General features: G+C 38.9%; 1 protein-coding gene across 6 annotated transcripts in view; it reads left to right on the forward strand.

Annotated features, from left to right (window-relative positions):
• The window catches only part of LOC128700354 (calcineurin-binding protein cabin-1), a 65247-nt gene extending 39378 nt beyond the window's left edge, over window positions 1-25869 (forward strand). For all 6 annotated transcript variants that reach the window (XM_053793488.2, XM_053793493.2, XM_053793489.2 and 3 more), the window contains 10 exons: window positions 659-799; window positions 1728-1896; window positions 2239-2366; window positions 5582-5765; window positions 7690-7840; window positions 12351-12581; window positions 13609-13801; window positions 14823-14988; window positions 19247-19401; window positions 19590-25869. In XM_053793488.2, coding sequence (XP_053649463.1) covers window positions 659-799; window positions 1728-1896; window positions 2239-2366; window positions 5582-5765; window positions 7690-7840; window positions 12351-12581; window positions 13609-13801; window positions 14823-14988; window positions 19247-19401; window positions 19590-23535 — 5464 coding nt within the window. In that variant the 3' untranslated portion in view covers window positions 23536-25869. The remainder of the gene's footprint in view (window positions 1-658; window positions 800-1727; window positions 1897-2238; window positions 2367-5581; window positions 5766-7689; window positions 7841-12350; window positions 12582-13608; window positions 13802-14822; window positions 14989-19246; window positions 19402-19589) is intronic.
• The last annotated feature ends 1908 nt before the right edge of the window (window positions 25870-27777 follow it).

Consider the following 27777-nt stretch of genomic DNA (forward strand, 5'->3'; position numbering starts at 1 on the left):
AAGTTCTGATGTGGGCACACACTGGCAAGACAGCCTCACCCTGGTGGATACATGGTGTGTGTTAATAAGGAAAGGACCTATTACGTAAAACTTTTACACTCGCTCTCTAATTATACTTTCTAATTATCCTAACCCACCTTTGGTCCACCCTGAATTCATGCACCCTCTTATTTTGTCTTGCTCCTCCTTCTAAATGACCAAACCCTCTCAATGACTCGTCTGCTCTCTAAATTATGCCTTTCATATTGTCAAACTATCTTCTAATTTCTTCACTCGTTATTCTTTGCATAATATTTTTCCTTATCACATTATTCATAGACCGTGCCATGCACACATTCGACATATAAACAGAGCAATAAATACTAAAGTGTTTGGATTACCATACTCTTGTATATTCCTTTTTATTTTTTTTTATATTATTTGAGCCTTTTCTCACCAGAGTAGGGTATCCCAATGAAAGAAACACATTCACCATCATTCATTCATTTATTAGCTATCATGCAATGTGCTCTTTTGCAAGTACTGTGCACAGTAGTAATGAAACTACGTGTTCAGTCTATCAATAAAATAAAGAATGTATTCACATACTGTCCTTTCATACTTTTTGATCAATATATACATGTATTTGCAAAATTTTGATTAAAGAATCTTTCAACAGAAATCACGTGTGTCATAGACCAGTTTTGAATCTACAGGAAAACCGAACTCTACTTTACCAGGATTCCATCCTTTCCCTCACTCACTGGGAGCTTGCAGTGAGCCTTTACCAAATCTCCAAGATAAATACTAGCATTGTCAAGTAAGAGAATTTTAACATGTTGATGGGTAATAATAGTGGTAGAATTGCTGACAGTATGTTAGACATAAGGACACAAGTGCAACTAATTTTTTTTTTTTATTATTATTGTGGTAATGTTTCTCTCTCAGAAGCTTTATCAAGCCAGTGAAGTAACAGCTTGACAAAGCTCCTGGAGAGCAAAACATTGCCACAATAAACTGTCATGTTAGTTGTACCTGTGTCCTACCTAACATGTTAATGGGTAGTTCAACATGTTGATGGGTAGTTCACTAACATAGAGCGTCAGTAAAAAAAAGGGGGGGGGGGGGGGAGGGGGAAAGAGTTGTACCAACAGTGACATCGCTTATTTCTGAATAATACATAAACTTTGGAAAATGAGCAAAAAACTGTTTCCTAAATCTTTCTCAATACTAAAACTGAGAATTTACTTTTTACAATATGAGCAGGAGTGTCTTATACTGTATTATTTGAACTACAATATTATGTTTAGACATGCTGAAAATTCATACATACAGGTGCTCCTCGATTTATGATAGGGTTATGTTTTGACGAACCCATTGTACATTGAAAATACCGTAAGTCTGATAAGAATTTTTTTTTTTTTAACAAGTCGGCCGTCTCCCACCGAGGCAGGGTGAATATATGCTAAATAAGTAAATAAATCATTGCTGTCACAGAATGGGTAAATAAACAAACAATTGCTCTAACTAATTGCTTTTGCACCATCATAAAGTCGAAATATTGCAAATCGAACCATTGTAAGTCAAGGAGCACCTGTACTGTACGTACTTGAATTAGTCTTAATATACTGTGCACGTTTTAGATGCACATTCATGTTTCTTTGTCTGCCCATTAGTTTGTGTGTATTTAACTTTGTATGAAATCTGTGTTTATTCATTTCTTAACCCAGAAATAAACCTTTCTCTAGGGACTGCCAGCATTTGGAGGATGATATGGTTCATCTTACGCTCATGCTTGGACGGGGAGATGTATGGGTAGAGGAAACTCCAAACTTTCATACAAGACTACGCTGGCTTCAGGCCCAGATAAAGCTTTCTCAAGAAGAACCTGAGGAGGCTGTTTTGTATCTAGAACTGGTTAGCAATATATTTATTCAATTTTGTGTATTTTTTTATTTATGTATTTATATATATGTGAAATTGTTAATCAAAAACACCCAAAAAGCAATTACTTTTGTTTTAACACTGGCCATCTGCCACCAAGGTTGGGTAATGCAGAGAAGGAAACATATTTAGTGTTTTGTTAACTAAGAATGTCTACCATCAGTTTTATAGATCTTTCCAGGGTTCCAATAATTTCATTACTTTGTAATATCAATCAGTTACTCTCATGCACCTGTTATGTCAAATTTAGTAAAACTGTAGTAAGATTCAAAGAAAGAAAAGTGTATTTATTAGTTTTTTCTTTCTTTTTTGCAGCTTTTAGCTGACCTCAACCGGTTAGTTGATGCTGAGAAGGAATACATTGTTGACTGTGCTCGAATAGAAGCTGACCCAACAGTTGTGTCAAATTCAGAAGTCAAACGCCAGCTTAACTTCTTGCAACGGTGAGACATTTTGCTGAGTTTTTATTTAATTGAATGTTATTCTTTCAGTCTCCCTAAAACAGAGACACTGTCTTAGGAAATGCTGGTTTTAAAGCATATTTGTAGAACAGTGGTTTAATGTAGTGTATTATAGAAATCTTCTGCGACTGATGATTATGTTCAGTATTTATCAAAATATCAGTGCTGGGATAGACTGCTTGCCTCTGTAACCTTGATAAAAAACTCGCTTTACGTGATTCGTCCAGGACGTGTTCCACGTGTGGCCTCAGCTGCCCCATGGATGCCAGTGTTTACAAGCCAGCCAGCGTGGTCACATCCACGCATACATTCGGTACATTTCACCTTATCCCAGTGTCTTTTGTGCTTGTAACTGCAAAATAAGTCACCATGGGCCCCAAGAAAGCTTCTAGTGCCAACCCTGTGGTAAAAAGGGTGAGAATCAGTATGGAAATTAAGAAAGATTTTGAAGGGTTTGGGACTAACTCTGAGAAGCCTATGCCAGTTGTGGAATCCATTGTGCCTACTTCAAAGATTAAGGAAATGTGTGCAAAGTGGGTTGAAAATCGCCCTAACACAGCTATTGCAAGCCGTGCTGGTGACTATTACAATGACAAATGTTGTGGCCCATTTTAGGCAAATCTTAAAGGAACAGGAGGTACAGACCTCTCTGGACAGATTTGTTGTGCGACAGAGGTCCAGTGACTCTCAAGCTGGTTCTAGTGGCATTAAAAGAAGGGAAGTAACCCCAGAAAAGAACTTGCTACCTCAAGTCCTAATGGAAGGGGATTCCCCTTCTAAACAATAACTTCCACACTCCCCTCCTCCCATCCCATCAATCATCACCAGATCTTCAATAAAGGTAAGTGTCATGTATTCTATTCTTAGTAGAGTAGTAATTGTGCATGTCTTCTTCAGTTTGTGTGTATTAAAATTAAGATTTCATGTGGTAAAAATTTTGTTTTTTTCATACTTTGGGGTGTCTTGCATGGATTAATTTGATTTCCATTATTTCTTATGGGGAAAATTAATTAGCCTTACGATAATTTCAGCTTACGATGAGCTCTCAGGAATGGATTAATATCATAAGGCGGGTGTCCACTGTACTTTTATTAACTCTACACCTTCTAACTTCTACACTCCGAATTTTCTGCATAATATTTACACCACACATTGCCCTTAGACAGGACATCTCCACTGCCTCCAACCGTCCCCTCGCTGCAGCATTTACAACCCAAGCTTCGCACCCATATAAGAGTGTTGGTACCACTATATTTTCATACATTCCCTTCTTTGCCTCCATAGATAACGTTTTTTTGTCTCCACATATACCTCAACGCACCACTCACCTTTTTTCCTTCATCAATTCTATGAGTAACCTCATCCTTCACAAATCCATCTGCTGACATTCACTTTTTCCTTACTCCCTCTCTCCAATGTGATATCCAATTTTTCTTTATCTAAATCATTTGATACCCTCATCACCTTACTCTTATCTATGTTCACTTTCAACTTTCTGCCTATACACATTGCCTATACACATTGCCTATACACATTCTCAAACTCGTCCACTAACCTTTGCAACTTTTCTTTAGAATCTCCCATAAGCACAGTATCATCAGCAAGAAGTAACTGTATCAACTCTCATTTTGTATTTGATTCCCCATAATTTAATCCCACCCCTCTCTCCAACACCCTAGCATTTACTTCTTTTACAACTCCATCTATAAATATATTAAACAACCATAGTGACATTACACATCTCTGTCTAAGACCTACTTTTACCGGGAAGTAATCTCCCTCTCTTCTACACACCTTAACCTGAGCCTCACTATCCTCATAAAAACTCTATAGCATTTAGTAACTTACTTCCTATTCCATTTACTTGCAACATCTGCCACATTGCTCCCATATGCACTCTAAAGCCTCATTGCTCATCCAAAACCCTACTCTCTATCTTACCTCTAATTCTTTCAATAATAACTCTACTGTACACTTTTCCTGGTATACTCAGTAAACTTATTCCCCTATAATTTTTACAATCTCTTTTATCCCCCTTCCCTTTATATAAAGGAACCATACAAGCTCTCTGTCAATCCCTAGGTACCTTCCCCTTTCATACATTTATTAAACAAAAATACCAACCACTCAAGCACTATATCCTCTCCTGCTTCTAACATTTTTGTCATGATCCCGTCAGTTCCAGCTGCTTTACCCCCCTTTCATTCTACGTAATGCCTCATGCACCTCCCCCACACTCACATCCTGCTCTTCTTCACTCCTAAAAGATGTTATACCTCCCTGACCAGTGCATGGAATTACTGCCTCCCTTTCTTCATCGACATTTAAAAGTTCCTCAAAATATTTGCACTGTCTACCCAATACCTCCAGCTCCCCATCTACTAACTCCCCTACTCTGTTTTTAACTGACAAATCCATTCATTCCCTAGGCTTTCTTAACTTATCTCATTCCAAAATTTTTTCTTATTTTCATGAAAATTTCTTGACAGTGCCTCTCCCACTCTATCATTTGCTCCCCTTTGGCACTCTCTCACCACTCTCCATATACTCTGCTCTTATAATGCTTCTGCTTTGTAAAAACCTCTCATAAGCTACCTTTTTCTCTTTTATCACACCCTTTACTTCATCATTCCACCAATCATTCCTCTTTCCTCCTGCACCCACCCTCCTATAGCCACAAACTTTTGCCCCACATTCTAATATGTATTTCATTTTTAAAAGTATTCCAACCCTCTTCTACCCCCCCTGCACCACTCATACTTGCACTAGCCCACCTTTCTGCCATTAGTTGTTTATATCTCACCCTAACTTCCTCCTCACTTGGTTTATACACTTTCACCTTTCTCTTACTCTGGTTACCAGTAAATAATGATCTGGTATATCAGTTTCTCCTCTTAAGACGTACTTGTCCAGAAGTCTACCATTCAGCCTCTTAACCACTAGTACATAGTGTAGCAAACTACTTTGTTGTGTACTTGAATCATACCTGTTACTTTTTAAACAATAATGTGCCATTATTAAAGGTCTTTCTAAGCAAACTTAAAAATCCCCAGATGTTATTTACCTCTGGCACTCCAAACCTTCCCACTATGACATGGGAATATATCTGTTGTATTTGGAATTGGCAGCAATTTACTGCAGAAGGTTCCAGTGAAGATGTGAAAGACTGTATTAATTGTAATTGTATTATTCTCCAGTTCACAGATGCTGGAACAAGTTGTTGGTAACTATACAGATGGGCATTACCAAGTTGTAGTGGATCTGCTGACAGCCATATTCCACGAGTCCCCTCCAAAACCTCGGCCAGGTGTTACATTACCCACCAGACAGACACAGTTAGCCATTCTTATCGACTCCCTGTACAAGCTTAAGAATCACAAGGTATGTAAGAACATTTTGGCTGTCTAAATTCAGTTTTTGTCCTTTAACCCCTTCAGGGTCCAAGGCCCACATCTGAAGTGGTGCCCCAGTGTCCAAGAATTTAAAAAAAAAAAATTTGTTATTTTTTCTTATGAAATGGTAGAGAATCTTTTTGTGAAGGTAATAAAGCAAAAAGTATGAAATTTGATGGAAAATTGACGAAATTATGCTCTCGCGAATTTTGATGTGTCAACGATATTTACGAATCGGCGATTTTGCCGACTTTGATTCCCATTTTAGGCCAATTACATTATTCCAGCCAACCAAATTCTTAGCTATTTCACTAGTATTACTTCTATTCTATCGATTGAGCACAAGAAATCAGCAAGTCAACTGTTTCAACTACAAATTAAAGTGATCGGAAATTGTTAATTTGGCCAATTTAACACAAAGTTCAAAATATTTCAATTTCAAAATAGGGTCCAGAATAAACAATGTAGGTATTCCTGGAACTAAACTAACATTTCGTCTGTTCATTAGTTACGTTTTGAGGCTTTACAAATAAATTCCATTTTGATTTTTTATTCACATAATGAATTTTTATTCACACCAAAAAATAGAAGATTTACTGTTATGCAATACTGTAATAATTGTATAAATATCATCACCATATTTGTGAATGCATATTAGACCCACCAGCTGGCGTGTATTAGACGTGTGAGGTCGTTTGTTTACTCTTGAATATCGGCAAAAATTTAACATTTCTGCTACTTTGAGCTCAGTTTCAAGCCATTTCCAGTGCTAAAACCAATCAAAATCATCTCTATTTCTGTAATATGTCTTCCATTCTATCAATTGAGACCAAGAAATCGCAAATACAACTATAAAAAACATACGAAAAACACTGCAAAGTTGCTGTTTTAATCGAAAAATCATGATTTCAGTTTTTTTGTCTCATTATACACAGTGTGCTGCAGGATCTGTTTTATGTGGTGCACACATACCACATAGATGTATTCGCTCATATCTAGGCCCAAATGAACCACTCATAGTTTATCAGAGTGAGCTGAGCTCATGACGTAGATCTACGGTTTGGACCCTGAACGTAAAGCCGTAGATCTACGGGACAGACCCTGAAAGGGTTAACTGCCTCTGCAAAGACAGTGATTATGTATGAGTAATGGTGAAAGCATTGAATGATGAATGTTTCTTTCTTTCTTTTTGGGGGTTTTCTCTTGTTAGGGTCACCCTGCCTTGGTGGGAAATGGCCGATGTGATAAAAAAATAAATTACATTATGTATACAGTGCTATGTCTAGTGTTGTGATAATATGATACATTATCTCATCATTTTCTAAAGTAATTTGCTTTAACCCTTAAACTGTCCAAACATTGGTCTACATTCACTTGCGTAGCTTTCCGATCATCGATCGTTGTTTCTTTTTTACAGAAGAAAGCATGTAAAATCGGACGTAGATCTACGTTCGGACAGCGTTTGGACAGTTTAAGGGTTAAATTAAAACATTTGCCATAGTATCATGCAGGAAGTTACCAACTTACAAATGAGTTTTGTTCTTGGTTTTTAAGTAAGTCATTTTGTATAACAAGCAGCAGTAGTACAAAGGGTGGTTGTTTCAACCATGTTAGAATTGTAACTTAGCAGTTCTAAAACTTTAATTGGTTTCTAATTGCCTCATTTGTAATTATCCATTTGTAAACATAAAGGTAAAATTATATAACAGGAGCAGAGCTATGCTCATGGTGTCCCAATTCCAGTTTTTATTTCTTACAATTTTTTAAAATATCAGTGATTATAACACTTACTTCCCTCTTTTTAATTTAATCCATTGCTCCAGTGGTGTCTGCAAAGAAAACAATTGGTTTTCCTTAGTCTTCATTGTTACTGAGCGCTGTAATAAGTTAATTTAACTACTGCATTTTTTCAGGATGTTATTGTATGGGGCTCCCAATCTTTGACTGAAGCTTTATACCGCTATAACCGAGCTGAAGCAGAGGAAGAGAAAAACAGATGGGCAAAAACTTTGATGAAGATCTGTGATACTATTAACACAACATTGGAGAAAAACATGAATGCCGGTTTGTGTTTTATTATTTCTGTAATATACTTGCAGAGGTGCAGCCATGGAGTGTTGGCTAGGGGGGCAAAGCCCCCTCTGCCCTCAGATGCAGATAGTTTTTTTTTTCAATTGAGGGTAATTTTTACTCTATTATAGTGCCTGGTGACCAAAAAAGCATGATAGTTTAAGATAATTATTCTTTCTTTCAACACACCGGCCGTATCCCGCTGAGGCAGGGTTGCCCAAACGGAAAAACGAAAGTTTCTCCTTTTACATTAGTAATATATACAGGAGAAGAGGTTACTAGCCCCTTGCTCCTGGCATTTTAGTTGCCTCTTACAACATGCATGGCTTATGGAGGAAGAATTCTGTTCCACTTCCCCATGGAGATAAGAAATAAACAAGAATAAGAACTAGAAAGAAAATAGAAGAAAACCCAGAGGGGTGTGTATGTATGTGCTTGTACATGTATGTACAGTGTGACCTAAGTGTAAGTAGAAGTAGCAAGACATACATGAAATCTTGCATGTTCATGAGACAGAAAAAAGGACACCAGCAATCCTACCATCATGTAAAACAATTACAGGCTTTCGTTTTACACTCACTTGGCAGGGCGGTAGTACCTCCCTGGGCGGTTGCTGTCTACCAACCTACTACCTATAAAGATAATTATTATATAATTATAATTGTTGTAGGTAGTAGGCTGGTAGACAGCAACCACCCAGGGAGGTACTACCGTCCTGCCAAGTGAGTGTAAAACGAAAGCCTGTAATTGTTTTACATGATGGTAGGATTGCTGGTGTCTTTTGTCTGTCTCATAAATATGCAAGACTACAGGTACGTCTTGCTACTTCTACTTACACTTAGGTCACGCTACACATATGTGTACAAGCATATATATATACACACCCCTCTGGGTTTTCTTCTATTTTCTTTCTAATTCTTGTTCTTGTTTATTTCCTCTTATCTCCATGGGGAAGTGGAACAGGATTCTTCCTCTGTAAGCCATGTGTGTCGTAAGAGGCGACTAAAATGCTGGGAGCAAGAGGCTAGTAACCCCCTTCTCCTGTATATATTACTAAATTTAAAAGGAGAAACTTTAGTTTTTTCTTTTGGGCCACCCCACCTCAGTGGGATACGGCTGGTACGTTGAAAGAAGAAATTATAATCATGGAGGAACGCTTAACCCGTAGGATTATACAGTGCATCTGAGGGGGGTATGGAAGATATTCAGGCTCAATTCAGGGAACCAGAGTACAGATCCAATTCCCTAGATCAAGAGCCCCTCACCAGCATCAAGGAACTTCCCTTGAGGGGTGATAGTTTAAGAAATTTCACATACTTGCTGAAAAATCATATTTGGAAAGAGAATAATTGAACCTCATTACCCTGAACACAGTGTTGAGTGATGCTTATTTATGGTGCAAAAGATTTCTAGCTGGCTGAGAACAGTGCCTTCCAGTGATCACACTTGATATATTAAACAAAAGCAGAATCAAAGTAAATGGCCAGTATCAATACAGCAGAAGTACTGTGTCCATTGAACTGGGACTTTTGTCAGTGGAAAAACGAAAAGCAAGAGCAGATATGATCATAAAATACAAGTACTGTGGGCATAGACAGGATAAATAAGGATAGTTTCTTTACCAGAGAAACAGCTAGAACAAGGGAACATGGCAGGAAATTGCATACCCAAATGAGTCACAGCAATATTTGGAAGTATTTCTTCAAGATGGTAAATACTGTAAATCATGGGTCCCTAACCTGTGGCTCATGGGCTGCATGTGGCCCTTCTAAGAAGTGGATGTGGCCCTCACATTAAATTATGAATTCACTTTTATGTAGGTTCCACATCAAATGTGGACTATCAACTGTGGCATACTTGTGTAGGAAGATTGAGGACCACTGATTTCAATGAAATGACCTGGGCAATGACATAATAGAAACAAACTGTATTCAAGGGCTAAAAACAATAGATAGGGCTCACTCAGGCCAGTCAATCAGAAGTTAAGAGCTGGACATCGCCTCAGTCCCCTGACTGAAGTAAGTCATTACAAGCATAGTGATGAGTACAGCCTCTCATTCACTGCAGATCTAGGTATCGTCCCTTAATTTTTATACGTTGGGATTTATGGAATAATGAAAGTCTCATCAAAACATGTGATGAATTAAGTTTAGCTTAACTGTTTCCCAGAAATTTAGCCATTTTGTTTAATCCTGTTATTGCAGAATAGGTTTTTTTTTTTTTTTATTATTTTTTTTTATTATCACACTGGCCGATTCCCACCAAGGCAGGGTGGCCCGAAAAAGAAAAACTTTCACCATCATTCACTCCATCACTGTCTTGCCAGAAGGGTGCTTTACACTACAGTTTTTAAACTGCAACATTAACACCCCTCCTTCAGAGTGCAGGCACTGTACTTCCCATCTCCAGGACTCAAGTCCGGCCTGCTGGTTTCCCTGAACCCCTTCATAAATGTTACTTTCTCACACTCCAACAGCACGTTAAGTATTAAAAACCATTTGTCTCCATTCACTCCTATCAAACACGCTCACGCATGCCTGCTGGAAGTCCAAGCCCCTCGCACACAAAACCTCCTTTACCCCCTCCCTCCAACCTTTCCTAGGCCGACCCCTACCCCGCCTTCCTTCCACTACAGACTGATACACTCTTGAAGTCATTCTGTTTCGCTCCATTCTCTCTACATGTCCGAACCACCTCAACAACCCTTCCTCAGTCCTCTGGACAACAGTTTTGGTAATCCCGCACCTCCTCCTAACTTCCAAACTACGAGTTCTCTGCATTATATTCACACCACACATTGCCCTCAGACATGACATCTCCACTGCCTCCAGCCTTCTCCTCGCTGCAACATTCATTACCCATGCTTCACAGAATAGGTATTATCAGTATTTTTGAGACAGTGAATTTTGTAATGCCTTGTATTATACAGCCTCTCCTCGCTTAGTGATGTATAGTGGAACCCCAAGTTTTGGCTGCCCTGAGTATTGGCCGCTTCGAGTTTCGACCACTTTTTTTGGCTAAATTTTGTCCTGAGATTCGGCTGTTGCCTCGTGTTTCGGCTAGCGTACCAGACCTCCCCGCTCAGGCATCGTGAGCCAGTCTAGCTTTGTTTATTCTTGAGTGAACATTACCCTGCACACTCATCCGAGCATTTCACAATAAATTCATTGTGTTTAGTGCTTTATTGATTGTGACTGTGAAATAAGCCACCATGGGCCTAAAGAAACTTCATAGTGGCAGTGAGGCAGTGGTTGAGGCAATAATAAGTCCTCCCTCTTTCCTCCTCCCTATCTTCCAGATGCCAACAAGAGTCTTCGATAAAAGTACACGTAAATGTGATTTTAAGTGTTTATTTATGTATTACTCATTTAATACTATATGTATGTTTTAAGTACTACGTATATGTATGTTAAACTATACAGTTATTCTTTAAAAAATGTATTTTTTGTGAATATTTTTTGTGGGTCTGGAGCAGATTAATTGTATTTACATTATTTCCTATGGGAAATATTGCTTCAACTTTCGGCCGCCTCGAGTTTAAGCCTAGCTCCTGGAACGGATTACGGCCGAAACTCGGGGTTCCACTGTACACGTACTGACGACTCGGACTTATGAAGGGCTTTGACCTGTATGCATACCTAAATAATGTATGTTAGAGCTAATTTTCTCTATTTATTACAATATACAGTACACTACTGTATAAACATTTAAAAATATACCAGAAATGTTATAGATGGTGCAGAGGTAACATTAAAACAATATGAAAGATGGTTGACACAAACCCACTACCATTATAGCATGCTCTTCACTTAACGACAAATTCATTTACGAACGAGGTCTTAGGAATGGAACTTCGTCATTGAGGAGAGGCTGTACTTACGTTGTTGATTTTATAACAAATGTGAGGGATCTTAGGTAGGAATGAGAACTCTTGGGTAGTATTATGCATGTTTTCTGAATTAGGTTTGGTATATTCTGTTTTGAGGAACCTTGGGCATGTAAGTAATTTTTAGTGACTTACTTCATTCTAGGGAATTTTAAATATTCAAGGAATTAAAGATTTTACTCACATTTTCTTTATATGCAGTACTGTATTCTGGTTTTCAATTTACAATTGAGTCTCTTGTACAGTGGACCCCCGCATAACGATCACCTCCCAATGCGACCAATTATGTAAGTGTATTTATGTAAGTGCGTTTGTACGTGTATGTTTGGGGGTCTGAAGTGGACTAATCTACTTCACAGTATTCCTTATGGGAACAAATTCAGTCGGTACTGGCACCTGAACATACTTCTGGAAGGAAAAAATATCGTTAACCGGGGGTCCACTGTATAGGGAACAATAGTATGAAGAATGGTTATTTATGCTGTGACATGTGTATCTCTGTATAAATGATAGTTTGATACCAATAGCTAGAACTATGACAGGAAACTGGGAATGCCACTCTTGATTTCCTTTATTGCTAACAAACTCAATGTAGTTTTTGTATTTTTTTTTTTACAGTGTGTGATATAAAATATGAGCGATTGGTAGAGCTAGTTTCAACATTAATCCAGATGCTGGTGGTTCAACTAGACCGACCACAAAATGCTCAGGTCTTGCCATTTGAAACGCTTACCCCATGGATTCTACTTCATCGACTTTTAGCACATGAGGAACGTCTTCAAAAGCAAAGTGATACAAAGACAGACATACAAGAGGGTAAAGAGAAGCAGATGATGCCAACAACTGGAGGTAAGTCACACAGCAAGAAGGACAACAGACATTCTTTTAAGATAAAGAAGATATTCTTAATATCCTAGAGGGCTATTAACCTAAAATGATAATGCCAGGAACAATGGGCTAGTAACCCCTTCTCCTGTATACATTACTAAAGTTTAAAAGAGAAACTTTGCCTCGGTGGAATATGGCCGGTGCATTGAAAGAAGAAGAAAAATATCTTTATTTCTACAAGTACATGTATAAGGTATACAGTCATAGCTGACATCAATGATATACTACTATATAGAAAGCCACTTGTTATACAGAGCATTTCGAGCAAATTAGGTCAGTTTTGTCCCAGGATGCGACCCACACCAGTCAGCTAACACAAGACAGGCAAATAGTCTGGCTTATTTAAATTGGAGTCCTTCCTAAAATGTAACCCACATCAGTGAACTAACTTATATGTACCTCTGTACTATTAGGTGAACAAGGCCAATAAGTATAATGAGAGATGCCTATACATTGTGCCCTGCCTGAAAATTGAACCCAGGTAATTTCAGTTGTGAGCTGAAGGCTTATTACTATGTATTTTTGTTTTGTAAATAAAAAGTTTATAAGCTTGATTTCAAAACAAGTATCTCGTTAGGTATGTAGATAAATGATTCAGAGAACTGACAAGTTGATAAATTAGACACGTGCAACACCTGGGTATCTTTATTGAGGAAATGTTTTGCTACTGTGTTGCGAAACGTTTGATGGATGGACTGATTACATGGACTCCAGGCTAGGGGACTGATTACCTCAAACTCCTGATCTTCACCATTTTTCTTTGATTAGGATTAGTGAAGCCACTGTGTGGCAAAACGTTTCCTCAGTAAAGATACCCAAGTGTTGCACACGTCTAATTTATCATCTCGTTAGGTATTTAAAGGGCATAAACATTCTGAATCCTTGATAAAATAATTGTGATATGACTTTTCCAACATTCTTAGGCAAAAACTATTGCTTGAAACACTTGTGATTATGTAATGCAAGTGCAATATTACTCCTCCATCAGGTGAGCTTAGCACAATGCAGCAGAACCTAACAAAAATTGTCAATGGTTCGGGGTTTGGGAGTGAAGGCAGGGAAAAACCTCGAAGGATGAACCAAGAGAGAGCCAGTCAAGAAGTCCCTGCCGAAAGCAAAGGGTCAAGACTTCCTTACCCATCAACCCTTTTCCTCATCACAGCTCATGATGAGCTTGGCAAGTAAGTCACATTCATAGAATTATTTTTAAAGTACCTGCAGGGATAGTGAATGATGAAAGTGTTTCTTTTTCGGGTTGCCCTACCTCGGTGGGAGACTGCCAGTGTGTTAGAAATTAGCATTGATGAAGAAGATGCATCACTTAAAACATTATATATTTCCCTAAGTTATTTTTTCTAGGTAAACTCATGTCATACTTTTTTTTTTTTTTTCTACCAAATTGGCAGTAGCCCACCAAGATAGGGTGACCCAGAGAAGGGTATAGGCTGTAGGTTGGTAGATAGCAACCATCCAGGAAGATATGCTACTATCCTGTCATATGAGTGTGTAATAGAAATCTTAATTGTTTTACACTTTCTTAGGATTGCAGATTTTTCTGTTTCATAACTATGTAAGACAGGTATGGTAAATCTTGCTCCTCTGAGTTATATCCATTGTACACATCACATACACGCAAATGTGAGGATATACATACTCGCCTGAGTTATCTTTTGAATTTATTAGTTTTTATCCTAGTATTTTTTCTTAATACTCCCACTGTCTCCCACTGAGGTAGGGTGACACGACAAAGAAGGAAGCGCTTTCACTGTCACTCGTTCAATCGCTATCTTGCCAGAAGGGCGCTGACTTCACAGTTCAGATGACCTTCCAAACCACAGTATCCCCATCCCCTCCTTCAGAGTGCAGGCACTGTACTTTCGTGTCCAGAACTCAAGCCTGGTTAATCAGTTTTCCCTGAATCCCTTCATAAATGTCACAACCGTCCTTGTAGTGTGTCCTTTAAATTACCTGAAGAAGTGAGTTAGAATCATTCCTCTTTAAGCAGTGTGTGCTGTAGGAGGTGACAGGTAACTTATCTAAAATAATTACTAGCAGGATAAATAAGGTGTTTTGTTTTATGATCATTATTATTTTAAATTTTTTTGTTATCATTATGATGCTTTTGTTAATGTAAGGTGTTATCATATAGAGATAGATGCATATAAAAAATTAAACTAAAAAAAATTTTTTATAATGTTTCAGACACTCTTGGTGTTGCTATGATGATGGAATATTTTTGCTTTACTGTCTGAATGTGTTGCTAGTGGAGCTGCGAAGACCTCTTGAAGACCAGCATCAACAATTATTGCACCAAACTCTAGAACAAGTATCATTCTGTCTCTACTCACATCCATCAAAAAAATCCAAGGTTTGCAATAAGTTTTGTTTTGAGTTTTCATAAATGATTTTTTTTTTAAATTTTTAAGATGTTTAACAAACATTGAAGAGCTAGTTTATGGTCTGACAAATTAAATCTCTAAAAGCAAACAACAAAAAAAATAATATTGATGTAAGTTTTTATTCAGGTTCGACACAATACATGTACTTGTGTAAATTAAGCTAGGATAACCTGGTAAATTCAAACACTGCATAGTTATATAATTACATGATTTTTTTTTTTTAACACGTCTGCCATCTCCCACTGAGGCAGGGTGACCCCCCCAAAAAAAAATCCCCCAAAAGAAAATACTTTCATCATTCAACACTTTCACCTCACTCACACATAATCATTGGTTTTGCAGAGGTGCTCAGAATACAACAGTTTAGAAGTATATACGTATAAAGATACACAACATATCCCTCCAGACTGCCAATATCCCAAACCCCTCCTTTAAGGTGCAGGCATTATACTTCCCATTTCCAGGACTCAAGTCCAGCTATATAAAAATAACCGGTTTCCCGGAATCCCTTCACTAAATATTACCCTGCTCACACTCCAACAGCTCGTCAGGTCCCAAATACCATTCGTCTCTATTCACTCCTATCTAACATGCTCATGCACGCTTGCTGGAAGTCCAAGCCCCTCGCCCACAAAACCTCCTTTACCCCCTCCCTCCAACCTTTTTGAAGACGACTCCTATCCCGCCTTTATTCCTCTACAGATTTATACACTCTCGATGTCATTCTACTCTGATCCATTCTTTCTAAATGACCAAACCACCTCAACAACCCCTCTTCTGCCCTCTGACTAATACTTTTATTAACTTCACACCTTCTCCTAATTTCCACACTCCGAATTTTCTGCATAATATTTACAGCACACATTGCCCTTAGACAGGATATCTCCACTGCCTCCAACCATCTCCTTGCTGCAGCATTTACAACCCAAGCTTCACACCCATATAAGAGTGCTGGTACCACTATACTTTCATACATTCCCTTCTTTGCCTCCATAGATAACATTTTTTGTCTCCACATATACCTCAACGCACCACTCGCCTTTTTTCCTTCATAAATTCTATGCGTAACCTCATCCTTCATAAATCCATCCGCTGACACATCAACTCCCAAATATCTGAAAACATTCACTTCTTCTATACTACTCCTTTCCAATTTGATATCTAATTTTTCTTTTTCTAAATCATTTGATACCTTCATCACCTTACTCTTTTCTATGTTCACTTTCAACTTTCTGCCTTTACACACACTCCCAAACTGTCCACTAACCTTTGCAATATTTCTTTAGAATCGCCCATAAGCACAGTATCATCAGCAAAAAGTAACTGTGCCAATTCCATGGTGACATTGAACATCTCTAAGACCTACTTTTACCAGGAAGTAGTCTCTCTCTTCTACACATCCTAACCTGAGCCTCACTATCCTCATAAAAAAACTCTATAGCATTTAGTAACTTACTACCTATTCCATGTACTTGCAACATCTGTCACATTGCTCCCCTATCCACTTTATCATATGCCTTTTCTAAAACCATAAATGCAATGAAAACTTCCCTACCTTTTTCTAAATACTGTTCACATATATGCTTCATTGTAAACACTTGCTCTACACATCCAGTACCCACTCTAAAACCTCGTTGCTCATCTGCAATCCTACATTCTGTCTTACCTCTAATTCTTTCAATAATGACCCTACCGTACACTTTTCCTGGTATACTCAGTAAACTAATTCCTCTATAATTTTTACAATCTCTTTTGTCCCCCTTCTTTTTATATAAAGGAACTATACATGCTCTCTGCCAATTCCTAGGTACCTTCCCCTCTCTTTCATACATTTATTAAACAAAAATACCAACCACTCGAACACTAACCCCCCCCTTCCCTGCTTTTAACATTTCTGTCATGATCCCGTCAGTTCCAGCTGCTTTGACCCCTTTCATTCTACGTAATGCCTCGCGCACCTCCCTCACACTCCCATCCTGCTCTTCTTCACTCCTAAAAGATGGTATACCTCCCTGGCCAATGCATGAAATTACCACCTCCCTTTCTTCTTTGACATTTAAAAGTTCCTCAAAATATTTGCGCCGTCTACCCAATACTTCCAGCTCCCCAACTACTAACTCCCCCACTCTGTTTTTAACTGACAAATCCATTCATTCCCTAGGCTTTCTTAACTTGTTTACCTCACTCCAAAATTTTTTCTTATTTTAATGAAAATTTCTAGATAGTGCCTCTCCCACTCTATCATCTGCTCTCCTTTAGCACTCTCTCACCACTCTATTCACCTTTCTTTTACTCTCCATATACTCTGCTCTTCTTAAAACACTTCTGCTTTGTAAAAACCTCTCATAAGCTACCTTTTTCTCTTTTATCACACCCTTTACTTCATCAGTCTGCCAATCATTCCTCTTTCCTCCTATAGCCACAAACTTTTGCCCCACATTCTAATACTTCATTTTTAAAACTATTCCAACCCTCTTCAACCCCCCCACTCCTCATACTTGCACTAGCTCACCTTTCTGACAATAGTTGCTTATATCTCGCCCGAACTTCCTCCTTCCTTAGTTTATACACTTTCACCACTCTTACTTGTTGTTGCCATTTTCCTCTTGTCCTGTCTACCTCCTACTTTAACTGTAGCTACAACTAGATAATGATCCAATATATCAGGTGCGCCTCTATAAACGTGTACATTCTGGAGCCTACCCATCAACCTTTTATCCACCAATACATAATCTAGCAAACTACTTTCATTACGTGCTATATAATACCTTGTATATTTATTTATCCTCTTTTTCATAAAATATGTATTACTTATTACCAAACCTCTTTCTACACATAGCCCAATTAAAGGCACCCTGGCACCCCAAATTTACCTACTACTCCCTCCACAACATTTTTACCCACTTTAGCATTGAAATCCCCAACCACAAGTACTCTCACACTTGATTCAAAACTCCCCATGCATTCACTCAACATTTCCCAAAATCTCTCTCTCTCCTCTACACTTCTCTCTTCTCCAAGTGCATATATGCTTACTATAACCCACATTTCACATCCAGCCTTTATTTTACTCTACATAATCCTTGAATTAATACATTTATACTCTCTCTTTTCCTGCCATAGATTATCCTTCAACATTATTGCTACTCCTTTAACTCTGACTCTGTTTGAAACCCCTGACCTAATCCCATTTATTTCTCTCCACTGAAACTCTCTCACCGCTTCAGCTTTGTTTCACTTAAAACCAGGACATCCAGCTTCTTCTCATTCATAACATCCACAATCATCTCTTTCTTATCATTCGCACAACATCCACGCACATTCAGACATACCACTTTGCCAATTTTCTTCTTTTTATTCTTTTTATTAATCATTACAGGAAAAGGGGTTACTAGTCCATTGTTCCTGGCATTTTAGTTGACTTTTACAACATGCATGGCTTACAGAGGAAAGATTCTTATTCCACTTCCCCATGGATATAAAAGGAAAAATAATAAGAACAAGAACTTTCTTTCAACACACCGGCTGTATCCCACCGAGGCGGGGTGGCCCAAAAGGAAAAACAAAAGTTTCTCCTTTTACATTTAGTAATATATACAGGAGAAGGGGTTACTAGCCCCTTGCTCCCGGCATTTTAGTTGCCTCTTACGACATGCATAGCTTACGGAGGAAGAATTCTGTTCCACTTCCCCATGGAGATAAGAGGAAATAAACAAGAACAAGAACTAGAAAGAAAATAGAAGAAAACCCAGAGGGGTATGTATGTACATATATGCTTGTACATGTATGTGTAGTGTGACCTAAGTGTAAGTAGAAGTAGCAAAACGTACCTGAAACCTTGCATGTTCATGAGACAGAGAAATGGACACCAGCAATCCTACCATCATGTAAAACAATTACAGGCTTTCATGTTACTCACTTGGCAGGACGGTAGTACCTCCCTGGGTGGTTGCTGTCTACCAGCCTACTACCTAGAAGAACAAGAACTGTTAAGATAAAATCAAAGAAAACTCAGATTAGTGTGTATAAATAAACATTTACATGTATGTGTAGTGTGACCTAAGTGTAAGTAGAAGTAGCAAGATGTACCTGTAATCCTGCATAAAAGAATTTTGCTGGTGGCTGCCACAACCTGACCAGTACGACTGTGTACATGAATATATTTATCTATTAAATTTATATTTTCTTTACTGAATATAGTTTTAATCTTAGTGATTTTGTCAACAGCATAAACACCTGCGTGATCATGGAGCATCTCAAATAACCTTTAGTTGGGAACGAGCATTACAACTATACCAGTACTACTGTCCCAATCATCTGCCTGACTTCCAGTCTTCACAGATACCATCTATTACTGATGATGTAGCCACACTTCATAAAAGGTGGGCCTGAATCTGCATTCACATGCATTTTTTGGGGTTACCTATGTATACCTTTTTTTATTTTTATTTTTTTTATATAAAAATAAAATTTTGCTAGAGCAAGATGTGGTTGAGTAATAGTATATTTATAACCAAGTGTTTAATTATTCTTAATGTTACAATATATTTATTTCTGTTTTTATTTTCAGGATCATTGCTTTGCTACCAGAAGAGGTCAATCCAGAAAATCACACTTCTCGTGTAGAGGCATATATCAGTGGGGAGCAGACAGAGTGTAATTACACCCCAGTTATATTACCCTCAGATATTATACGTGATTGTTTTTATTTGTTGGGTGACTATTATTTTAAGAACAAGGAATGGACAAATGCAATAAAGTATTACAAGCTAGATGTTACCATGAATCCTGATCGATTAGATTCATGGGCTCCACTTGGTCTTGCCATGAAGGCCATGTTAGAAACACAACTTAACTCCTGTGAAGTCATCCAGGATGAAGAAGATTTCTTCTCACTTGCTCAGACAGCTGTAAGATGCCTTAAACAGGCTCTGAAGCTAGATGAGTATCACACTAATCTTTGGGTAGAATTTGGAGGTTTAGTGTACATGGTGCACTCTCATGCTTCAAGACTCCTTAAACAAGATCTCAATCCTGATATCAGTCTTGAAACTTTCCAAATGCTTGAAAAATTGAAAGGTGAAATGCTAGATCAGGCTGAACGGTGCTTCACACAGGCACTGAAAATTCGGGAAGAAGGTTGGGATGATGAAAATTTACCTGATGAGAGATGGCTTTACTGTTACATGCTGGGAAAAGTAGGAGAGAAGAAAGGCAAGTCATCAGAGACAATATTACAGTATTACCTTAAAGCTGGTAGATATTTACATGAGCAACAGGCTAAATATCCCACCAAAATTAATTACAACAGTCCTCAAGAGTATTCAGTGGAAGCACTCGAAATGTATTATCGTCCTCATGCATATATCCTAAAATATTTACAGCAGAGAGAAGGTAAGAGTGTGGAAGAAGAAACTGTTAAATTCTTTACTAAAATCCTTGATGAGCTAGCTGCTGGAGCTTTTGCTTCTCGTCAAGAAAAGAAGAAAATTAGCGATGAAGTCAATGAGAAGCTTGAAAACAACTTGCCAAGCCAAGATACTTCACCTAATAAGAGATCATTAGATGACCAAGAGAATGAAAAGGAATCTCCATTTAAGAAAGTGGCTGGTAATGGTATTAACAGTCATGTTGCTGGTGTGAAAGATGCTGCTATTGATAAAGCTGGTGAAACACTTTCAAAAACCAACCAATGCATGGAAGACAAAAATACAGAAACAAGAGATAATATACAAGCAAGTGGGGATAATTCTAGTTTAAGAAAAGAAACAAATACCATTCTTGTTACATCTCCAGAGAAAGATAAAAGAGAAAGTGATGATGAAATTCAAGTAGTGGAAGAAAAAGTAATAGAGAAGAAAGATCATATGAATGTTATTGGAAGATGTATCACAGCTCTTAAACTCTGTTTATCAAGATTTCCAGAAAATTACAAAGCTCTCTTCCGCTTGGCATATTATTATAATACCTCCAAATTCCATAAGGACTGCACCCGTTCCCGAAACTATTTACTAGGGTGCGAGTTCTGGCAGAGAGTGCCATATATGCCAGTCAATGGGCTTTTTAATGAACGTAAAGTGTGGATTCAACAACCCAAAAATTGTAACTTTTTCCATGGTGTCTGGCGAATTCCAAACGATGAAGTTGACCGTCCAGGAAGTTTTGCTTCTCATATGTATCGGTGTGTGTCTCTGACCTTGGACGTGTTACCCCAGATAAAAGACTTTTATACAATTCTACAAATAGCTCTTGCTCTTAAAAATTCACCTGAAAAGGATAAAAAATACCTGCGGGATAATGAGCGTGAATTGTTATCAGAACATGCCACTCAAGTTGGCTTGCAAGCAATGAAAGACAAATACAAATGTTTATTCAAAAGTGCTTCTCCAGTGCATGGCAATCGTCGTCTTGCATTCCTCCTTGATGTATATCGATCATACAAACAAATTAGCAGGCACTTACCAGGTTCTGAACCCCATTTAGCCAAGATGCTTACTGAAGCGTATTGTTCCTATAGAGGAATGAAGCTAGATAATCGTTCGAATATATTAAGGGAGGCAGATGCCTTCTGCACTAGAAATCAATACTTCCAGCACCGCACTGCACCAATTGCTACTAGTAACCAGGTTAATATGAATAGCAATACAGGAATTAGTGGAACTTCACAGATGTCACGCAGAGGTCGATTTTCAGGAACAGGACGAGGACGAGGCTTCATGTATCCTGTTCGACAGTCATCCAATATGACAGCTATACAAGAAGCCTACAAAATATATGAGAATTTAATTCAGGCACAGACACTATTAAATAACAAAGATCTTGATCATGGCAGTATTTATACTCATCAAAAGCAATTAGAATATTACCAAGCAGAACTCTTAAAGTACTTGCGCATTCCAAGTGTTTCTCAGTACTTTCAAGCTTCCTTGCAAGGCCTGGGAACCGCAACAACCAAGTTACCACCACCACCCAAGACAACAGGCACTCCTACTAGTAGTGCTCTCTCTGCAGGAGGTACATTTGGTCATCAAGGTGCCAAAACCACTATGCAAATGTTATCTACAACTGCAAATCACACAGCTCAGTCTATTCAGCCTGGTCAATCAAGGCCTGCACTAAATGCCCTAGCAGCCAGGTCTCAAGCTCATGGCATATCCATTACCTCTGTTTCAGCTTCAAAATCTACCACCTCAGTAACAAGTAAGCCTTTGAAGCCTAATATGACAGTTACTGTCAGTCCTGCTAAACCATCTTGCTCATCAGCACTACAGGATCATGACGAAATTTCTGTAGTATCTGTGTCTCACCCTATTATGTCCAGTAGACCTTCACCAGCCTCAGGAATATCTAAACCAGTATCCACTGTAACATCTAAAGTAACAACTACCACAACATCTAAACCAGCAACTACCTCACCTTCTAAACCAACAACCCTTATATCAAAATCATCAATCTCTGCATCTAAACCAGAAACCACTACATCTGAACCAGATACTGTCACTTCTAAACCAGATACCACCACATCCAAATCAGATACCATGCCAACTAAGCCAACTTCTTCTACAACAGAATCTCCTACCTCGACAGTGCACAGGCCAACACCCATCATGTCAACAAACACACCTTTACCTAAAACAGTTGTCAGTGAAAGCACCACTGTTACTGTAAACACTTCCAGGACTACTGATTCTGCAGTTGTGAGCTCTGTACCCAAATTACCAGTTGGAACCACACTCTCTCGTCCACGGCCACAGCTTCAGGCTCAGGCTCGTCCTGTGAAAAGCCCAGTGTCTGATTCTGTTGTAACCCGACCAAGTACTACCATTAGTAGTACAAAGCATGTAGCTTCTGGGCAGGTTAGTAAGCCATCTTTATCTAAAGATATAATAATAACCCCTGCACCAAGAGTTAAGAGCCATCCCAAGCCACTTGTATCTGTTAGTAAGACAGCATCACCATCATCCTTTTTAGGAGCTTATCAGGCATCACTTGGGTTGGGAGGCAACAAAGCTCCATCGGGAAGGGCTGGAGGTTCTAACAGCTCTTGCAGTGCTCGGGCAGTAACAGGATCTGAGAGACAAAGCTCATCTCTCCAACTCAATAAATCAGTTGTACTAAACACTTCACAGCTGATGGAGCTAGCTTATACCAGAGGAGCTTCAGGGAATATATCAGGACTATTAAATCAGTATAGTAAGACACAGCCAGTGAGAGGTCAATCTCGGCCACAGGGTTCTGTACTGCATCAGTCGCAGCCATCTGTGCCTCAGCGTTCACAAGCATCATCCCAGAGGCAACAGCCTTCAGTACCTCAAAGACCACAGTCTCTAACATCTCAACGACAGCCTGTAGCATCTCAACGACCACAGGCTAGCACCTTGCAGAGATTCCAACAGCCTAGAACTGTTCAGCAAACCAGACCATCTCAGATAAGGCAGTCTCCATCCAAACCAATACAGAACAAGCCTAGCCAGGGTCAAAGTGGATCATCAGAAGATATTATTACTTTAGATTGAAGATTTACATAAACGGTTACTATGGTATCTTAATGTCCATTTCTTTAGAATGAAAGTTAGTGTCTAAATGTCAGTAATAATTTACTACAAGAAAGTATATAACTCAAAAATTGAAGTTACATCAACATTGAAGTTGTGCATTTCCTTTGCAGATAACTGTGGGTTAAGCACAATTTGTGAACATAATAATAATGATTTGTAAATAATTTAAAATGCTTTTAGTAATTCTGCATAGAGATATGTTAATAAAATTAACTATTTGAACAACTTTAGTGTTTAAAAGAGAAAAAATATCTTAAAAATAGGATAACTCGAGTTAAAAGACTAAAAAAAATTATTTTCATCTATAAGGAATGTACTGGATTATATTTTCAGTACACTGTATCTTTAATGTGTTCATGTATGGTTTCTTGCTGAAAGATTAGTTATTAACTGCAAAATTTTATATAGATTTTATAATTTCTTTGAGATGCTCCTGAAATTTTTATTGCATATAGTAAAAGTAAGATTGCCATAAATACTATTAGAAGTACGTACAAGAGACTTGAAAATATAGAGGGAATGTAGCAGAGTGTATTGGTGCCAACCCATTTATATGGGTTTAAAGCATGGGGTTTTGAATACTGAAGTGAGGAGGCAGAGGCAGCAGAGATGCCATGTTTGAGAGGAGTGTGTGATGTTAATATCATGCAAAGCTTTTGCAGCATAGAAATTAAAAGGTATTTATGAGATTACCAAGGGAAGGCTGAGGAGTTGTTAAGAGGTGGTTTGGGCATGTAGAGAGGAAGGAAAAGGATAGGTTGATGAAGAAGGTAAATAAATGTGGTTCGAGGTGAGGGGTATGGGTTATCTCTAATAATTGGAAGGAATGGGTAAAAGGGGTTTTGAGTTTTAAGGCCTTGAACATCTAGCAGGCATGTGTGAGTGTTAAAAGGATAGGAGTAAATGGAGATGAGCAGTTTTTAACAGATGTGCTATTGGAGCATGAGCAAGATAACTTTTATGAAGGGATTCAAGGGAAACCAGTTAGCTGGACTTGAGTCCTGAAGCTGGGAAGGGCAGTGTATGGTATTCTCACCGCACAGTGGTCTTAAATATGACATCTCCCCTGCCTCTAGTTAAAACCCATGCCTCGCACCAATATAAAAGTGTCGGTACCACTGTACACTGGTACATTTATTGTCTTCAAGGATTAACTTACTTTCAACAGATGTCTCAACACACCACTCACTTTATTTCCCCTTCGTCTGATAATTTTTTATCGACCCATCTCCTGGCATGGCCACTCCCAAATATCTGACATTCAATTTATCATAGACTTTTTGTTACGCTCATCACTTTGTTTTCTATACGTATTCACTTTTAACTTGTTTTACATACCCCTCTCAATATAATGACTAATAATATAAATACTACCGTACTCTTACAGAAATAGCTATGAGAGGAAACTCTGCAGATTTCTTGAGGGGCTGGCAAGTAACAGGGTGTAAGTACCAGTTTTAGATAAATGAGAAAACGTTTTCAAAATTTGCAAGTCATGACTCGTAAACAAATAGATATTTGGATCAGTCAGATTGTGCTTTATAGGACATCTCATTAGCTGATTTGTCTGTGAGTTTCATGTATGTATGCTTAATAGGGCATGAATTATCACATAAGTTATTGCAGTGTCATTTTTTGTACTTGTATTAGGACCAGTTTAAATGATTTAGGTCATTTTAAGTACATACTGTAACTGGTAATGGGAAAACACTTGGAAACATGTTAGTGTGTTGAAGGACAAGATTGACCCTTACACCCATTTTGTTTGCTGGTACTTTTCTGCCATGTTTATCACCAGTGGGGCTTTTAATCATTCTCTTTCTTTACTGCCATTCTCACTCTTTTCTCACTAATTCTGATAGACAAAAATCATATCGGACACTTTGTATTCATTATAGTTGTCAGAGATTTCTCAGACCAGACACACCATTTTAAGGTCAGGATGCTCATCACCTGCAAGGTGATTTTAGATCATAATTCATCGACAGTTTATGCTTCAGTCCCTCCACCACAAAATAGTACGAACAAAACGAAACATAAGAATCATTTACGGCTGTGTGGAGCTTACGCCCTTTTATTTGCCAGCACCTTGTTTAATGTACTACTTTATGACCCAGGTTGTAATAGACATGTTGACTTGCATGTGGCAAGTCAGGGCTATGCTACAAAAGTTAAAAAAAAAAAAAAAAAAAAAAAGCCATAGGTATATGCTATATTACTACATGTCTAAATGCAATGTTATAACAAATATGACTTGTACGTATTTGTAAATAATAACTGTAAGATAAGATCTGATTGTGCATTCTTGTCCATGAAACTTTAAATTATTTACCATTGGCTATTTCCCACCAAGATAAGGAGACCCAAAGACAAAATCCACATCACCTTCAATCATTTGATAGTGCCATTGCCAGAAGTACACAGACATCATAGGTCATATGAGCACTTAAAATGCATTTTGTACTTCCCACCTCTAGAACTTGGTCTTTCTAACCTGTTTCCCTATATTCCTTCATAAATGTTAATTTCTCACACTTATTAGACCCAGTACAAAGAAGGGGCACCATATACACAATAAATAACCTAACCCTCCCTCTCTCCATTTGGCTTCATTAATGGGGAAATTTTCCAATTTTTGTGAAATCCATCTCCTAGATTAAGGAAAAGGAACCATATCAACTCTGTTCTATGCCTCAAGGAAGGTGTTTTGATGCTGGTGAGGGGTTCTTTAATCTTAGGAACTAAACCTCTTCAAGGGGGGCTCCTTGGTGTGGTGAAGAGGCTCTTGGTCTGAGGAATTAGACCTGTCGGTCTCCTTCCTCAGACCGAACCTAATTACCCCCCAATCCCCCATTCCCTATCCCATCCTCCCCTTTTTCCTTTCCTCCTCCTCCCCACCCATCCCTTTTGCCCTTCCTTTTTGGCCTTTGGGATTTTTTTTTTTTTCCCCCACAGGCACGCTAGTTCCTAGGTAGGGGAAAGGGTACCGGGGTCCATCCCATTCCATTGAGGTTCTTGGCGGTGGCGTAGTTTGCCGTGGAATCTGGATTGCCTGGGGATGTCCCGATCCCTCTCCGGTATCCCGGAGGGTGGCTTTGGGTGTCTCTCGGGCGAAGGGTGTGTCTCTGGAAGCCACCTTTCGGATTCCGGGGGTGGTGGCCGAAGGAGGTATGCTTTGTGGCGGATTTCCGGCCACCCTCTCTTTTGTCCACCGAGGTAGCTCGGCAGATGTGAGGTTGCTATCCCGGATTGCCGGTTTACTGGCATGATGGGTGGGGTATGGCACGGGTTCCATGCTGCATCTGCGCTACTTGCGGTGCTGAGGTCCTCTTGGGCGCGGAGGGAGATTTCTGGCCCTTTCATTCCTCCTAGGAACTATCCCTCCCCGGTCCCCCCTTTTTTATTCTTTTTTTTAATTTTTATTTTCTTTTCTTTCTTTTTTTTTCTTAAAAACAAAAAGAAAGAAGTAACCTAACCATGGCAGCCCTAGTCCATGAACCTGCTACCCCTGGGCCCCTTCTTGATACCGCACCCCGTTCTGACCCCGCCTCGTCTTTGGACCACTCTTCGGACACTCCTCCTCATGCCTCTGTACCTCTTGCCTGTGCTGTTTCCTCACCCGCTTCAGGTACTGAGGCCTCGACTGACTCCTTCGATTTATCTGACCTTCGCTCTCCTCTGACTATGCTTCCGGCCTCTCCCTCTATGGTGCGGCAATTTTCGAATCGCTGGCCCGTTCCACGTCGGACCAACTCTGGTCCCACGCCTAAGCGCCAACGGCAATTACCTGCTGATGATACTTCTCCACCTTCTCATTCTTCTCAGAAAAGATCGACACGTCCTTCACTACCTTTCCACGCTCAGTTTCAGACTGCACAATGGACTAAATTCTTCACTTTAAATTCTTCACTAAATTCTTCACTTCCTCTACTGCCTATCTTTCTGACCACAGTATTACGGCAAGGCACTCCTACGCCATGTTGGTAAAGATATTTCTTTTCATGCTCTTAAGAGCGGTACGCGCATCATCACCGTACAGAATGCTACCCAGGCTCATGAGCTTTCTCGTCTTTCCCATATCGATACTGTTCCTGTCACTATTGAAAAACATCATTCCCTCAATTCTTGTAGTGGTACCGTCATTCTGCCCCATACCATAGTTCAACAAAATTTCCAGACATGTGGCACTGACATTCTTGA

The sequence above is a fragment of the Cherax quadricarinatus genome, chromosome 71, assembly GCF_038502225.1.
Source record: "Cherax quadricarinatus isolate ZL_2023a chromosome 71, ASM3850222v1, whole genome shotgun sequence".
Taxonomy (NCBI): domain Eukaryota; kingdom Metazoa; phylum Arthropoda; class Malacostraca; order Decapoda; family Parastacidae; genus Cherax; species Cherax quadricarinatus.